The following is a 16,912-nucleotide window of genomic DNA, read 5'->3' as shown; positions in this document are numbered from 1 at the left end:
TGTCTTTGTTTTGTCTCTGCCAGCATCACATAATTATGGTGACGGATTAATTAATTTTCACAAACATATAAACAGATGAAAAAGATAATAAGAGGACGAAGAGCTTTTACAGCAGTTTGAAATAAAACTCAGACACAGCCATGATAATAATCTGGTTTGTGTAAATAACAGAGCTGTGCTTTTTGCCTCTGTTAGGGGACTATAATCATCCAGAACACCTGTCCATACACAGCCTCTACAAACTGGCATGAGGACTTTCACTGTGTGTGACGGTATCACGTTAATACAAAGAAATCCTTTTCACTTCTGTCCTTTAAAAACATAACATGTCATTTAGCTTTTATCCAAAGCGATTTCCAATAAATGCATCCGACATCTATGAGGACCCATTTTGGGCTCAGCTTCTTGCCCAAGGACACTTGGCACGGGGCTGGGATTCAAACCACGACCTTCTGGTTGGAGGAAGACTCTTCTAGCGCTCATCCACAGCCCCCCCTTATAATTTGGGTTCTCATCAAACACGCTCAAATGACTGGATCACACAGCATTCAATCCAGTTTCTCTGGAGCCTGCAACATGTATTTAAGTATTTAATTTCACCTTTTTTCCTCCAGCTGTTCTTGTTTTAGTTGATTTCATTTTCTTCAAGTTAAATTGTATGAACTCGTGATTTTGCATTTTGCTAACAAACTCACATTTACTGTGTGCTGAAGTATCCAACAAGACAGTGTGTATGTGTCCAAATGCAGAATTTGAGCAGCTTTCAAAGTGCAGCTTGTGCACTCTGTTCTTTGTGTGAAAATCCTACCACTCGATATCTGAGACATTTAAAGTGTTGTCTTAAGAATTTAAGCTTTTCAGCCACTCTCAGTCAAGCAGCTTACTCATATTCATACAATGTGGAGGAACCTGTTTGGCTGCAGAGCGTCCTGCTGAGCTGTCGCCCTCACCTCTGGCTGCCTATAACGGCTTCTTGCCCTCAGGTTGGCTTATCTTGAATTGCTTATACTTGGTTAAGTGATTAATAGTGTAAATAGTTCTCAGTCAAATAAGTACTACATTTTATTCAGGCGTTTTCCTTACAAAAGGTTAATGCCCCACCAACGTTCAACACATATCCAACAAATCACAACCCCAAAATCTGAAATATTTTTGCCAGAGCCAACACTTAAAAATTATGCAAAAATGTTAGGCACTCATGCAATGTTAATGGCTGCATTATAATGTGCTTTTGTAGTCTTGGTATCCACTCAAAACATTTGTGAACACACAATGAGTCGCATATGCCCATCATCCACACAATCAGATGGTGCTTCTAGCGCTTATCTATCAATCATCCATTCACTCACTGACAGCACAGCCATCGGGGGCAATTTGATTTCAGTATCTTGCCCCAGGACACGTTGATGGGTTTGTCTTGACTATGTGACTGGACAGTTGTTAGTTCTTCCTCATTACTGAAAAATGCGCACAACCTCATCACAGAAAACACCTGAGTGAGAGTTTATCACCCATCCCACGGACACGGTTAATGCTGGTCATTGTGGTTAAATCCTCTCAGGATTTCAGCGAAGGACCATTTCAGTGGCCATTTAAAGCTTATCATCTTATTGATGGTTCAAAAATTTGATTGAAAAACATATATATGTGTATATATACACACACGCACACACTTCTACCATATATTATATATTTTTTATTTATATATATTTTATATTTATGTCTTTCACTAAATTGTTTGACTTTGATTTCCCAGGGAGTAATGCATAGATCTTGATTTTTTAAAAAACAAAACAAAAAAGACAGCCAGATTTAGGGGACCAATATTCGTTTTCAGACATGTCCAAAGAATTGGGTCTGTATTTTCTCAACAGAGTTTGCCCACATAAACGTCGCAGCAGAAGATTCTCCGCGGTATACACACAGACACAATCTCTGGAGTGTTCAGGTGAGGGGGGGGGGGCAGCAGACCGAGGCAGGACGTAACATATACATTTGATTGCGTTGTGTGTTGGAAACATCATCAACACCCCCACTCACTTGTGGTTCACACATACAGCCCATCCAGAGAATGGCCGGAAGATCTCAGTAGTTCAGTGGATGTCTGATGGGAGCTTATGACTATCTGCAAATGGGTGTGGCCTAATTTAATTTAAGGGAACTGTTGAGCTTTGGCCAGTCCGACCTGAAGCAGCACAAAAATTAAAAAGCAGAAAAACAAGTTATGTCCTCTGGGCCGGTCTGTTTTATTCACATTCTCCGTCCTTCGTTGTGAAACACTGTCTGTTTTATTGCACCACTGCATTGACCAAGTCACCAGTTTAGCATTACCTTGTAGCAGAAGCATTAATAAATAAGATACCGAGATGGTGAGTTACAAATGACCTGTTTAGAGCCCCAAATTAACATGATGAGCCTTTAACTGGAAAAAATACTGACACTTAAGAATTATGATTATTATTTACCTATGTTCCTTATTGTTATAAAATTATGTTTGTGATGCATTCAAACATTTTGTAGTTGACCCACTTTATCAAACATGTTTTTTTAATGTGGGACAGCATGCTTTGGGTAATCTGAGACAGTCACTTAATTTTCTAAAAGGAGAAATGTGCATTAAGGGTTAAAAAAAAAGATAAACTACAGGGGTGTTACGTAACCTCTGCAGTGATTGTCTGGTTAGCAAACTAGACCATTATCAGAAAGCTCTTTAAAACAGTGTTGATCCAAAAAGAGTCCGTCCTGTGTTCTGCAACATGTGGAGAAGACAATGGGGTGATCGATGATGATGAGTCTCTCACCTGCCAGGACTGTCTGTTCCCTGAGTCGCCCAAATGGAATGACAAATTACTGAAAAATAATTTCTTATTGTTACTTGCTGTTGATTGAATTTTGATTGATTTTATAAAAATGTGATACACCTTTAATAGAATGCTTTAAATACATGTTATAATTTCTTTACTTAGGCTAGGGTTCTTTATGAAAATTGTGTTTACATGTTTAAAATAGGTCATATTGAGCTTGACAAGCATAAAGCATGGTGACAAAAGCCTGATATAAGTGTCCCATTACAAAGTGACCCCTCCCACATGATCAAATTCAGGCAGAATTTTATTTTTTAACACTATGTGTCCCATGTCTCCTCTGAGTATGATATCTCCATGATTTATTCTGATGTGGTTGGAAAACATCTTAAGCTTTACAGAAAGGTATAATTTGTTGGTCTCATGACAAAATGTCAAATGTCTCATGAAAGCAATGTTCAAGCCACGCCTGATGTTGCATTACACATGAAGACTGCTCCAGTGTCTCTCACACAATTACGTATACAGGGGATTTATTAAACATCTTTAATGTTTATTGGCCCCTACCCAAAGGCCAGGTATCAGTTTCACTATCGGGACATAAAAATGTAAAAGTCAAATAGCTGCGTCCCTCCTCACAACCCACTTTAAATAATGACAGTTATATGCTGCTTCTTCTGAAGGAGTGTTGTGTTGCTGGACCTCTGTGTAAACTTGTGCTGCTCGTTCCCGTTGTCACTACTCCATATTCAAGGTAACCAGTTGCAGGTAGAGAGGGTGGCAGAGCACAGATGAAATCCTGACCAATAGACTGTTTCTCTGACACTGAACTCCCAGATACAGAGATAGATTCAGAGGTTTTGCTTGAATATTGATACACATTGTTCCTGAAAGCAGTCGTGGTGTTTTGTTCCTTCTTGAAAATGATAATGTAGCACTTTGGTAAGAAATGACAGCTGAGGATGCCGTAGTTGGAAATGAGAATGACCACCATCTCCACAGCCGAAAGGTAAACTCCTGAGGTGGAAACGTAGACAGGAACAAAGAGCATCCAGGAGATCAGGTAGAGCAGCATACTGAAGGTGATGAACTTTGCCTCATTGTAGAACTGTGGAAGTTTGCGGCCTTTGAAGGCACAGATGAAACACACCAACGCTAGGAAAGCTATGTAGCCCAACATCACCCCGAAGGCCAAATATGAGCCCTCGTGACACTTCTCCAGCAAAGTGGTTGGTTGCATGACGATTTGGAGAGATGGGCTCTTGAGGACTAGCCAGCAGATACAAGCAATCACCTGCAAGGCCACACAGAAGCTGGCCATGACGTAAGGCTTGAAGAGCCTCCGCAGAACCACCTGCAGTGCAGGGTTGAACTGGAAGGCCAGCAGGATCTGCAGGGTCTTGACCAGGATGCAGGAGACGCACAGAGTGAAGCTGATACCGAAGAGCACCTGTCGAGCCTTACACTGGAAACTGTTGGGCCGACCGACAAACAGCACGGCGCTGATGTAACTGATGACCAGAGAGAATAGGATGACCTGGCTCAGTGGCCCTCCGGCAGCCTTCACTACAGGAGTGTCGCGCTGATGTAAAAACAGAGCTGACACCATCACAGCCAGGAGGATGCCCAGGGCAGAAAAGGTGAGGAGCGCCACAGCAAATCTGTCCTGCCAGGAGAAGAAGAGCACGACTTTGGGGGTGCAGCTGGAGCTGCCCTCTGCCGACCACTCTCTGCTTATGTTACAGCTCAGACACTGATCCATATCTGCAGGGATGGAGGATTACAAGCACAGGTGCGGATTAAAACAAAAAAAGATCCTTTCTGACTCTAAGATCCTAGCATAAGCATCTTTGTTGAAATTTTAAGAATTTCGTTTAACATTTGAATATCTGATATTCAATGTTAACTGGTCAAGCTGCGAAATATCCTGTTATTGTTAAGTGCCCTTGAATTAAGACATAGCGGGCCACCGGCCATATGTAACAGAGCTTGTACCTGACTGTTACTGCGAAGCATATATATATATATTATCTTTACATATTAAGTACACTGTTAGTAATTTGTGTTTATATACTTTATTATCTTCATAATAAATGTTTTTCTTTCACAAATGTTTTTTCATTAATGTTGCAAAAGTACATTTTGCCAACCTCTACACTGTCAAGAACTCTATATCCTTCAACTTAGCTAACTATCTATATGGTCATTTTGGTTATGGTTATTCATTTAATTGTTAATGAGAGTTTTAGTTGAAGCAATGCTTGATTACCAAAGCTTGGTAATTAAGCATTGCTTAAACTAAACAAAAGCTGTGCTTTTACTCTGAAGAAAAAGGCAGAAGAAGGTAGATGCAGTTACATTCTAAGGCAACACTAGATTATTGATAAACTGATAAATTACTGATAAACTACACATCTCAATACCCAATTTTATAGACTGCTTTCATGTGATGTTGGGTTTTAACTGTTTTTTTAATCGTTTTCGCGACACCTTTTATTTTACATGTTCATTTATTTTAATTGTCATATTATCGCTTTTATGTGGTCAAGTTTTCATTAACTTTTCTTGCTTTGCTATTAAAGTACTTTTTAAAATCTTTCTTTTAAAAAGTGATGTATAAATAAAGTTAATTATTATTATTATTGATGTCCTCCCTCTTTGCTCCTTGGATGTGATAACACCTGGGTTTCTGTATTTGTAAGCACACACACCCGTAGATGACAGCTTTTATTTACTGTGCACATGCAGTGAATGTGTCCAGTGAATCCAATGTGTGCAGGGGTGACGTACCTGTTTTATTCGAGTAGTAGTTCTCAGTACAGTTGATGCACTCATAACAACAGGTGTGTTGACCTTCAGCTGTTTTTTTGAACTCTCCAGGGACGCAGCTGTTGGAGCACTTGGAGATGATGTACTGCAGAAATCAGAGAGATTACATTCAACACTTCATGTCATTGTTCTTTTCTTATTTTGTATTACATTTCTTGTAACAAATCTATTTGATTTTTCCTGAATTCTACTTTTTGTATATACAAAAAGTGGAATTTGAAATGGTGTTTTCAGCTTTATTGGTCTGCATGTTTTCAGTAAACACATTTTGCTGTATTGCACGTGTGTCTGTGCGTGTGTAACGTTCCTAAGAGCAGCAGGATTAGGGCCTACCTGAAAGTCCTGGAGGTGCTTGGTGCTTACATTGGTGTAAGTGAAGTCGTTGGTGGATGGGTGGTATTCAGCCACAACTTCAGTGAAATGATTATTTCCTCCATCTGAGCACCACATTTTCAGGTCGTAGCCCAGGCTGATGTCACCGCTGCTGTCAAACTTATAGGTTTTTCCTCTAAGTTCAAACTCTTGGAATAACAGAGGTTTCAGCAGCTACAGGATAGAAGACATTTCATTATCATCCCAGTACCTTGGAAAAGTCTTAAACGCACTATGACAATGATAAATATCCCTGTGCAGAGTCCATCTCTTTTCCCTTTGGCTGTGGGGTCTGCTGCTCACTTGTTGCACTTCAGCTCAACTCAGGCCTCTTGCCAAGTTGGTGAAGACCACCAGAGCCAGAGACCTCTGGGTACCTCCACAGCCTTGTTTTTACACACACACACACACACACAAACACACACACACATATGTGTGTAATTACCTCCCAGGGTTGCATCGTGCCTGGTGTTTTGCAGTCTCTGCTCCTGCAAACAGAAGCCACAGTCTGAGTAATGGCGCTGACAGCCATCTCAACACTAAGGATAGTGGCGGCATGAGTGTGTTTCCTGAGATTTTTCACAGCTTCTGAAATAAGCTTAGTGTCTTCAAAACCTTTACTGGCATTTAGCCGCAAATAGAGCTCCTTCATGAAGGGGTTATTCCTTATAAATTCATGGCCAGCTGCCTCCAGCCTGCTCAGGTAGTCCTCAATTGATGACTTGTCTCCACTCTTGAAGGTGAAGCCCACAACGTGTCCTATGTCCCTCAGAGTCGCGTTTACTCTCACAGGGTTGCTGGAGGACCAGCTGTCACTGGCCACCCAAACTCTTCTCATTGACTCTATGCTTTGTCCTGCTCTCAGTGCCTTATGCTTCAGCTCCTGGAAAAGATACCTCATGTGAGTCGACTTGGCAAATGACACAATGACCTGCACCTTGGGATTGTTGAGGATGGTTGTGGCAGTGGCTCGAATTTCAGAGTAGACATCATGACTGGTCACAGACTGAGGTAGAATCGATTTGAAAGCCACACAGATCCCCTTTGCAGAGGCCTGGGACACAAAGCTATCCAGAGCTGATCGGCCATAATCTCCATCTGCGGTAACTATTCCCACCCAGTTCCAGCCGTAGGTGTGGAGAAGTCTGACCATGGCAGCTGTCTGATGTTTATCATTAGGAACAGTCCTCAAAAACGAAGGGAAGCGGCTCTTATCACTCAGAATGACAGCAGTTGATGAATAGCTGATCTGGAGAAAAAAACAGATGATATAATTTTTAAAGATGTGACCTCAGGGTTGAATGCATACACTTATTGGAAGTCACTTTGGATAAAAGCGTCAGATAAATGATAAGTAATGTAATGTAATATGTATCTACTCAGATCTTGAGTTGCAACCTACAACCTCTCATAAAGTCTTTGCGATTGTTCCTATGTGTAAGTTTCAAACTTTTTAGTTTGGTCATAGTTTTGTTTGGTAACGCACAAAACTGCTTCACCTGCAACTTTCCCAGCAAACAGGTTAAGATGCATATGTGTCTCAATTCAGGGGCTGCATCTTACGGAGGACACATGGGGACCACGAAAGAGGAGGTCCATGTGGAGACTGAATTGAAATTATATGGTCTGGTTTATAGAGGAGTTTCAAGATCTCCGTCAACAGAGGATGCAGCTTTATCTGTGGCTCCTCACTTTGATCATAAAAGGTTAGGCTGCTGATGTTCATCAGCTACCACTGAAAACCTGTTCTGCTGCTTTCTATAACAGTCACCGCTATGTGTGTCAGTGTTGCCACAGAGAGTCAGCAGCTTACTTGAGGAATCATCTGGAGTGTCAGTTGCCTGGCGATGGCAATGGATATTTCAGAGAAAGCGGCACCTATAACAGCCATGACTGGCTGTCCACAGGTAGAGGTGTTGCTCTCTGTGTAGCAGTTGTCCCGCTGCATGAAGTCTCCTGTGACTCTCAGAGCTGTGCTGGGATCAGCGCAAGAGTCCACGATTAGGTAACCCAGAGTGAGGTTCACAGCCTTGAGCAGAGGCGACTTATTCATGACCTCGATAGCATTGATCATAGCCAGAGCCAAAATCAGGCTTCTTTCGTAAAGCCTGTGAGAACAATACATTTGTTATTCCAATAGTAAATACAGGATGTATGTGATAGAATCGAGACTGTGAGGAACAAGAAGACAGAGAACAAATAACTGTGTGACAAATAAAATTATTCTAAAACTAAAAATCTATTTCTTTTACTTGAAATCTCTGCATATGAGACACAGGTTGAATTATCCAACGCCCAGTCAGAAAATCGTTGTACGTTTCCTAATATGAATTTGTTGCCGTACTTCAGTTGAGTATTACCATCTCATAATACATGTTCTTCTATCTATTTTTTCACGACTTTTCAGAGGGAAATATTACTTTTTATTCTACCACATTTATATGAGAGCAACAGCTCGCAAGTACTATGCAAATAGTTAATTAACAAAAATATTAATTTAACCCTGACCCCAAAGTTTGGTACAGTACTGTTGGAACTGTGTTGCTGTTTCTGATAATAATTCACATTTAAGTGCTATCAATATTATTATCAATATTTAAATATACACATTGACAACTTTAGTACTTTTACACTTTGAATACATTTGGAGGATCACTTTGAGTTCATGATTGTTACATATATTTGTTAAGGCACATTTGGAAATATGCTGTTACTACTTCAAGTCTCTGATAACATCTTTGAGAAACAAATGTTTGGATAATTGATTTCATTAATCTGGATGATCTCACCTTATACATGGCTGTGGTGGTTGTAGTGTGAAAGAGTTTTTTTTTTCTTCCATGTCCTCATGAATGGGAAAGAGTCCTGCGATGACGATATCACCTGCAGCTGTAGCTTCCATCCTCCTGGTATAACTTTCAGTGGCATGTCCTGTATCCATAATAATAAGGAAAACTGTGACATGGAAGTAGATTATAGTAACAGCCCAGGCCATATCACTATCCTCTGTGTTTGCTGTCTGAGCTGTCGCTGGTTTTTCACCTCTGGCAGAGTGATACTCTTCTTTTTAAGCGTCTTCCCAAGGCTAAAAGAAAACTCTCTCTTGCTTCCTCATTCACACTTTTCTCTTCTCACATTCTCCCCTGCAGCCCTGCCCACTTCATGACTGACAGTGAGGGAGTCATTGCTCTGCAGCTTTACTCATATCTGCTCTTGTGCCTACGCATTTCGCAGCCCACAGCACATTTTCAAATGTTGTGTGTTGTGTGCAAAAAACTAACAGTTAACGAACAGTTAAAAGTTTAAGTACTTTAAGTACTTTAAGTAAACAATGAAAACAATTGTAAAAGCAGTTTGAAGAGCACCGACACTTCAACACTGACTTTTGAAGAATAAAAAAATTTGAAAAGAGTAAAAACCAGATCAAATAAAAATAAATGTTTTCTGATATAATTATCTCAGACAAATTAACCAAAGCATGCAAGTGGGACAACTACAATTGTTGTGTGGGACAACTAAGTCGTTTAAAACACATTTTAAACGACTTATTTTGCTTATTTTGTTGCCTGAATACATCACAAATTTGATAAGAATTGGGAACATTGTCAAATTAAAGACATATCTATATCCTTAACATTAATCTTTTTTTGAATCCTAAGTCATTGACATTGTCAATCAATTCCAAGGGGGAGCTTCTGATTGACACTTGCCCCGCCCCTTTGTGTGACATTAACCAATAAAGTCATGTGATTTCAATTGCATGAGATCCATGCTAACTTATCGTAAAAGTCCCGTTGACTAGCTTTCGTAAGAAAAGGAAGTAGACATACTGAAGTTTAGTTGTCCCACATTACCCAATGTCTCAGATTACCAGAATTCACTCTATATAAAACACACACACACACGCACAAACACACAAACACATGCACACATGCACGCACACATTCTTGTCATTCCGTTCTGTTAACTGGCCTGTTCTCACTGTTCCAGTTATTCCAGCTGTTCTGTTTTGTTAATGTCTTGTCTTTGTCTTTAGTAGAGATTTAACAGATAATAATGAGTTTAAAAGACACATCTTCTCAGGGAGACTAGTAGCATGCTCTCTTCTGAATTGATGAGGAGTCTGGCTGCTGTGTTTTGGATTAGCTGCAGTGGCGATTTTAGCCTTAAATTTCTGGTGGGGCAATTTTGTATGATGTCATGTCACCGTCACAAAAATAGAGGTAGCTGATTATTATAAGCAGTAGGCCTATATAGACCAGTAAGATATACTATGGGCTGCATTTTGAGTGCCAGCAGGGAGCAGAAATTCTATTTCAAATACATTTCACATGCTTTAGCGCTCAGCCCGACACAAAGATGTTGCCTACAATACAGCATTAAAGTAAAATGATTGCAACAAAGTAAAAAGATTAGACAGACACATAGCTCAAATAACTTGCATAATTTATTAATTTATTATTATCAACATGAGGTGACATGCACCAGCTTCATCTGCACAACACTTTGTGTTATCCTCCCTTAACTAAAGACGGCCTGCAACTGTTTAGAGTCATTGCTAAGTGTCATAGAAAATAGAGTTAATATATTCATTATATATTATATATTCAAATGAACACTTATTAGAACAATGTTTATCTTTTGCTTTCTGATATGATACACTTTAGATAAGAACCCAGTGTTTTATTTTTCTTCTTTGCCATAAGAGACAGAACACGGTCAGCACAGCTGTGTCCTTCAGGCTCGTCCGTACCTAATAAAATGATAGGAAACATAAAAGTATGGCATTATTGTAGAGGAAGTGTTTCTTATGAACAAAGCTTGTATCCTTATTTTCTGTGGATATTCAACTACTGATTTTGAATATGGTTTTGGATTAAACTGCGCACTACCAAGACAATGAATGTAATGAATGGAGTTCTTCCACATTATTAGTATTGCATATATTATTTAATACATTATGTATTATGTGCAATACTTTACTTTGATTGTTTGTAAGTTATAAAAAGATGTCTGTACCTGGAGTCAGTGTTGAAGCAGAGCTGCCAACTTTTCAAAAAACCTTGGAGTGAGATTTTGTCGGGGGTGACCAAAATTTTGCCGCGCACGCAGCCACACATGTTGCTGGCTTAAATATCAGGGAATTGGAATTAATTTGGCGTTTGACCCATGTTGTGCCCTGCATTCTGCTGGTTTGTGGGGCCCAAAGTCGTTGATAGGGGCGGCCTACTGGAGATGGACAACATTGGTTACATTCTGTGAAGCAAAGACATAGCTGAAGTTCCACCCCCAGGAAATTTTGGTTTAAGTAGTTGTTATTTCATGCATTCTAGTGGATTTTTGGGTGGTATGCTAAAGATGTGCAATACCTGAACTTATTCTGATTCATGTTCATCAGATCATGACTTGTAGGGCCTTCTAGACTTAAGGCCAATTTATGCTTGTCCGTCTTTTCTAAAACGGATAGATAAGACCGCCCTATCCGTCGTGGAACGCCCTCTCCGAGCGCCTCGGAGAGCTTTTCGTACACCTCTGATTTTTCTAACTGTCCGTCTTCATTTCGTAGACCCCACGGACAGCTCTTGGCTGTGATTGGTCCGCGAACGACATCATTTCCCTACGATGTCATTTCCGGATTTCACATTTCCGGTCCTCAAACTTCCTGCTTGACAATAAACCCAAACACAACTACGATTCTACGATTAATGTGACGTGTGTGTTAAGCCAGCGGAGTTGTCCGTCTGACGGTGGCTCGTTAGAGCACTGACGGCATGTGTGCACGGTCACATACGGTTATAACGAGCTTTCAAAACGGCGCTAGCAGGCTAGGCTAGCGGGCTAGCCACCATTAGGGTTGCCAACCATCCCTTGAAAAACGGAATAGTCCCGTATTTAGAAACAAAAGCACCCGTCCCGTATTGAGCTGAAACGGGACGCACTTTGTCCCATAATACTGTGAGATTTAAAAAATGGTCAGTAAAATGCCACTGGAAAATTAACAACAATGCGCTTTATATGAAATTTTACGGTAAACGTGTTCCCGGGCCATGTCCTGCTCTGGGACCAATGAGCTGACAGCCTGTTCACACACGTGTACGATGACACAGAATACGCTCATCCCATTGGCCGAGGAGGTACTGTTGCGCGCGCAGAAGACAGTGGAAGAAAACAAACCAGCTTGACTGACACTGACTCAGGCGCCGACACTGCTCTACCAGCTTCAAGCAGCCATTCAACTCGTACTCCTCCGAGAAAAAAAAATGAAAAGGATGCAAAAATACCGGGAGGAATGGGAGAAAGCTAACACCTGGGGAGAAAATGTGCGCAAAAACATCTATAAAGCGCACTTCACGGTGTGTCGTCAAACTTTTTCTGTAGCCCATGGTGGGCTGACTGACCTCAAGCAACATGCTTCCAGTGGTGGGCACATGCGAAGCATAAGGGACAACAAAACTAGGGGAACCCTAGACCAATTTGTTGTCCACCAGGCAACGCCAGAGGCAGATATGGTATGTAAAGAACGATTATTTTTTTTAATATGGGAAAGTAGTAAGTGCAATGGATGTCAGCATTGTATGGACAAAGATATTATAATATTATTATATTAAGTACGATATATATATATGTATATATGTGTGTGTATAAATTATGAATACACACACAACCTTACACATTTCTTACAACTTCAAACCGATAGAGATAGATATAACATGCATCATTTGTACTGTAGAGGCAGTTGATATACTACACAAACTATACATATATACAGTAACATTTCTTCTTTTTTCTAATTTACAGGTGACTGCTGCAGAGGTAGCCCATACCTACCACACTGTGAAGCATGGTTTAAGCTATAACTCAGCTGAATGTGCTATGAAGCTGACTCTCAGAACACTGAATGACTCCAGCATTGCCAAGAAGATGTCCTGTGGGAGGACAAAAGCTGAGGCAATAGTCACAGACGTCCTGTCTCATAGGCAGTAGAGGAGGTGATCAAACAATTGAAAAATGGAGGAAATCCACTTCCATTCTCTCTTCACACCGATGCCTCGAATAAGGGAAATCGGAAGATGTTTCCCTTGGCCGTGCAGTTTTTCACGCCAGAGGATGGGGTTGTCAACAAGGTGATAGATTTCTTTGAAAATCCAGATGAGTCTGCACAGGGAATACTGACAAAAATACAAAGCTCTCTTGAAAACATGGGTCTATCCCTAGATCATGTTTCTGCATTCAGTGCTGACAACGCAAATGTCAATTATGGCAGCCACAACTCGGTCTTTACAAAATTGAGAGAGGCCAACAGTGAGATCCTTCATGGCAACTGCCATGCACATATTGTCCATAACACAGTGAATAAGGCCCTGGACACGCTCTCAGTGGATGTGGAAAATATTGTCCTCAAGATATATAGTTTCTTTTCCAACTCTGCCAAAAGGAGAGAGTCCCTAAAGGAGTTTTGTGAATTCTGTGATGTTGAATTCCATGAAATCCTGCGCCATGTGGTGACAGGATGGCTGTCACTCAACCCTGCAATCACCCGCCTGCTGCAGAACTGGGTCTGGCTGAAGTCTTATCTCATCAGCTTGGGTGAAGCATGTCCAAAGCGCCTGAAAGATTTGCTGAGGTTGACAGAAGATGCTGCTGGAGTTGAGGAAGAGGCAGACATTGTCGAAGTTTACCTCCTCTTCTGTAATAATGTCCTGTTTGAAGAGGTGGTGAAAAAGCTGGAGAAGAATGTAACCACGTCTGTTGACCTCTTCTCCATCATGGACTCTTTCCGGAGAAGACTAATTCAGAGAAGAGATGATGGGTTGGTTCTATGGGTACCTAACCAAAAAAAAGCTCCAGCATCTCTCACCATCTGATGCTGATGTTGCCAGGCAGGAATTCACAGCTTTCTTAAACCATGCCATCAGTTATATCGAGAAGTGGTTTGACTTCTCAGAGGAAAACTGGCTCTTCCACCTGCAGCCCCTCTCTCTAGCATCTGGGAAGATCTCCTTTGATGACATGGAGAACATAACAGACCGGCTTTGCCTGGTTGGCAGGTAAGAATGAAACAATTGCGTAGTGACCATGTTTTAATATTATTGATGGTTATAAACACATACAATTGATAGATAATATATACAAATAAATATATAAACTTAGTTTACAGTATACACACATGCATCTTTTATACAACATCTTACAAATTCAAACAGTTCATATACTTGATAGATAGATGGATAAATAAGTAAAGAATAATAAATTAATTAAACTATATAGGTAGTTAAAGTACTATACAAAATTATGAATATATACAATTAGATTTTTTCCCATTATTTACCACTGTAAATGACAACTTTTCATCTCTTCTCGTAGGCTGAACATCTCCATGGATGATCTTTATGAAGAAGGTGTTACTGCAAACCGTCTTCTGGAGCACCTCACTCAGGAGAAGGAAACCTGGCAGTCTAAAGGACAGCAGAGAGGTGGATGGAGGTTCTTCAGGCAGCTGACCTTCCCAACATCCAAGCTGTTGTATCCTTTTTCCTCAGCATCCCATCTTCCACTTGGTTTGTGGAGAGGATTTTCTCTTTTATGAAGAACAAATGGACTGATGTGCGGAACAAATGTTCCACTGAATTAATTAAAGGTGAGCTAATTGTCCTCCTCAATTATGATCTGTCTTGCTCAGAGTTTTACTCTGCTGCACTCAAAGACAAACAACTCCTTACTGCAGCAAGATCTCAGAAGAAGTACAAGTGGAAAAAGTAGGCTATCTCCACATAATGTGGCACTGAGCTGTTGAGTTCATAACTTTTCTTTTTTACTCCAACTGTAGCCTACTGTCATGGTCTTTGAGGCACAAATATGTTTAAAATGTTTCTACAGACGTTCTGTTTGCACTTTTGTTATTGCACTAAAAATATGCACTATTTCAGGATGGATGTTCTGCTTTCTATCTATTGTTTTATATTAATGTATATAGTTTTATGTTAAGCATGACAGGTTTTTGAAGCACAAATATGTTTAAAATGTTTCTACAGACGTTCTGTTTGCACTTTTGTTATTGCACTAAAAATATGCACTATTTCAGGATGGATGTTCTGCTTTCTATCTATTGTTTTATATTAATGTATATAGTTTTATGTTAAGCATGACAGGTTTTTGAGGCACAAATATGTTTAAAATGTTTCTACAGACGTTCTGTTTGCACTTTTGTTATTGCACTAAAAATATGCACTATTTCAGGATAGATGTTCTGCTTTCTATCTATTGTTTTATATTAATGTATATAGTTTTATGTTGAGCAAGACAGGTTTTTGAGGCACAAATATGTTTAAAATGTTTCTACAGACGTTCTGTTTGCACTTTTGTTATTGCACTATAAATATGCACTATTTCAGGATGGATGTTCTGCTTTCTATCTATTGTTTTATATTAATGTATACAGTATTATGTTAAGCAAGACAGGTTTCTGTTTAAGAAAGATTCTTATTTTATTCAGTTGATTTTGTTTATTATTAAAGTGAATTGCTGGATAATAATTTGTTGTCCATGTGTTCATGTCACTCAAAAATATGCATCTAATTCAATTCAGGGTCAAATAGTAAAAAAAATCGTTTCACTCACAAAAAAAGGGGTTATAAAAATTCACCACGCAAGGAAGGGTGAAGGCAATGGAGTCGGCCGACCCTGCCAATGAGGTGTCCCTTATTTATTTTTCGGAGAGTTGGCAACCTTAGCCACCATGCTAACTGCGGTGGTAACAGTGCAAAAACCCGCAGTCACGACTTTAATTCCACTTCTATCATGACACTGTTTCTATAATACCGCCAGGTTAGAAGCAAACACTGGGTAGTAGTTAGTGCCGGGAGTCCCTGCTGACTGTGTGTGGAATCTGGGAGGGGAGCTAGCTTGAAGCTAGCTCCGTCTAGCTTCAAGCTACACGGAACTTTAAGCTGTGGAATTAGCAACAGAGTTTGGAAACAAGACCTGGGAACCGCTGCGCTAAGAAACGATAAGATCAGCATTTTGAACCGCTGGGTGTCACTTTATTTAGTTCTGTTAGTTGCCATGGTTCAGTGTGTGGGAGGCTAGCTAACAGAGGTAAACAGACACACGAGGACTTCTTCTTCCCAAATGGGGTAGGCTTCTCTGAGCTCGTCTTCCGTTGCGCCACCTATGGGTTTGGTGGTGAATTGTTTTCAACGTACAGTCGTCGGAGATGTAAAAATCAAAAAGACTCTCCGCTCTCCGTGCAACCCTCTCCGAGAACCGGATACGTAGAAGCATAATGGAGCCTTTAAGCTGAACATTTAACCAGAAAACTATTGTTGTGCCTCAATGTCTGAATGGCTCACCTTTAATTAATTCAGTGGAACATTTGTTCCGCACATCAGTCCATTTGTTCTTCATAAAAGAGAATATCCTTTCCACAAACCCAGTGGAAGATGGGATGCTGAGGAAAAAGGATACAGCAGCTTGGATGTTGGGAAGGTCAGCTGCCTGAAGAACCTCCATCCACCTCTCTGCTGTTCCTTTAGACTGCCAGGTTTCCTTCTCCTGAGTGAGGTGCTCCAGAAGACGGTTTGCAGTGACACCTTCTTCATACAGATCATTCATGGAGATGTTCAGCCTTCCAGAAGAGATGGAAAGTTGTCATTTACAGTGGTAAATAATGGGAAAAAATCTAATTGTATATATTCATAATTTTGTATACTATTTTAACTACCTATATCAGGGGTGCCCAATACGTCGATCGCGAAGGCAGTGTGGGTCGATCGCACAACTGGACAGGAGGCAGTCACGTGGATGCTCCGGCGCACTTACTCGCCCCTGCCGCCGCCACGCCCCCCGTTCTGGACAATGTTGCGAACGTCAACCGCGGCGGACTGCTCGTCACGCCGGGTTCACACTGG

General features: G+C 40.6%; 1 protein-coding gene across 1 annotated transcript; it reads right to left on the bottom strand.

Annotated features, from left to right (window-relative positions):
- Positions 1–3,465: 3,465 nt before the first annotated feature.
- Positions 3,466–9,000, bottom strand: LOC133014588 (G-protein coupled receptor family C group 6 member A-like). Its single transcript, XM_061081853.1, has 6 exons — positions 8,795–9,000; positions 7,819–8,113; positions 6,451–7,254; positions 5,967–6,179; positions 5,595–5,718; positions 3,466–4,568 (listed from the first exon to the last, which is right to left on the bottom strand). The coding sequence occupies exons 1-6, from the start codon at positions 8,998–9,000 to the stop codon at positions 3,466–3,468; spliced, it is 2,745 nt and encodes a 914-aa protein (XP_060937836.1).
- Positions 9,001–16,912: the final 7,912 nt, after the last annotated feature.

This window comes from Limanda limanda, chromosome 11 (assembly GCF_963576545.1).
Source record: "Limanda limanda chromosome 11, fLimLim1.1, whole genome shotgun sequence".
In the NCBI taxonomy this organism is placed as follows: domain Eukaryota; kingdom Metazoa; phylum Chordata; class Actinopteri; order Pleuronectiformes; family Pleuronectidae; genus Limanda; species Limanda limanda.
This window is presented reverse-complemented; position numbering and strand designations above follow the sequence as displayed.

Excerpts from the sequence above, each read along its gene's own strand:
- LOC133014588 (XM_061081853.1), bottom strand. The coding sequence starts at position 9,000 with ATGGCCTGGGCTGTTACTATAATCTACTTCCATGTCACAGTTTTCCTT. Across the intron at positions 7,255-7,818 it reads CACTCCAGATGATTCCTCAA|ATCAGCTATTCATCAACTGC; the intron begins GTAAGCTGCTGA and ends TTTTTTCTCCAG. Across the intron at positions 6,180-6,450 it reads GCACGATGCAACCCTGGGAG|CTGCTGAAACCTCTGTTATT; the intron begins GTAATTACACAC and ends TCTATCCTGTAG.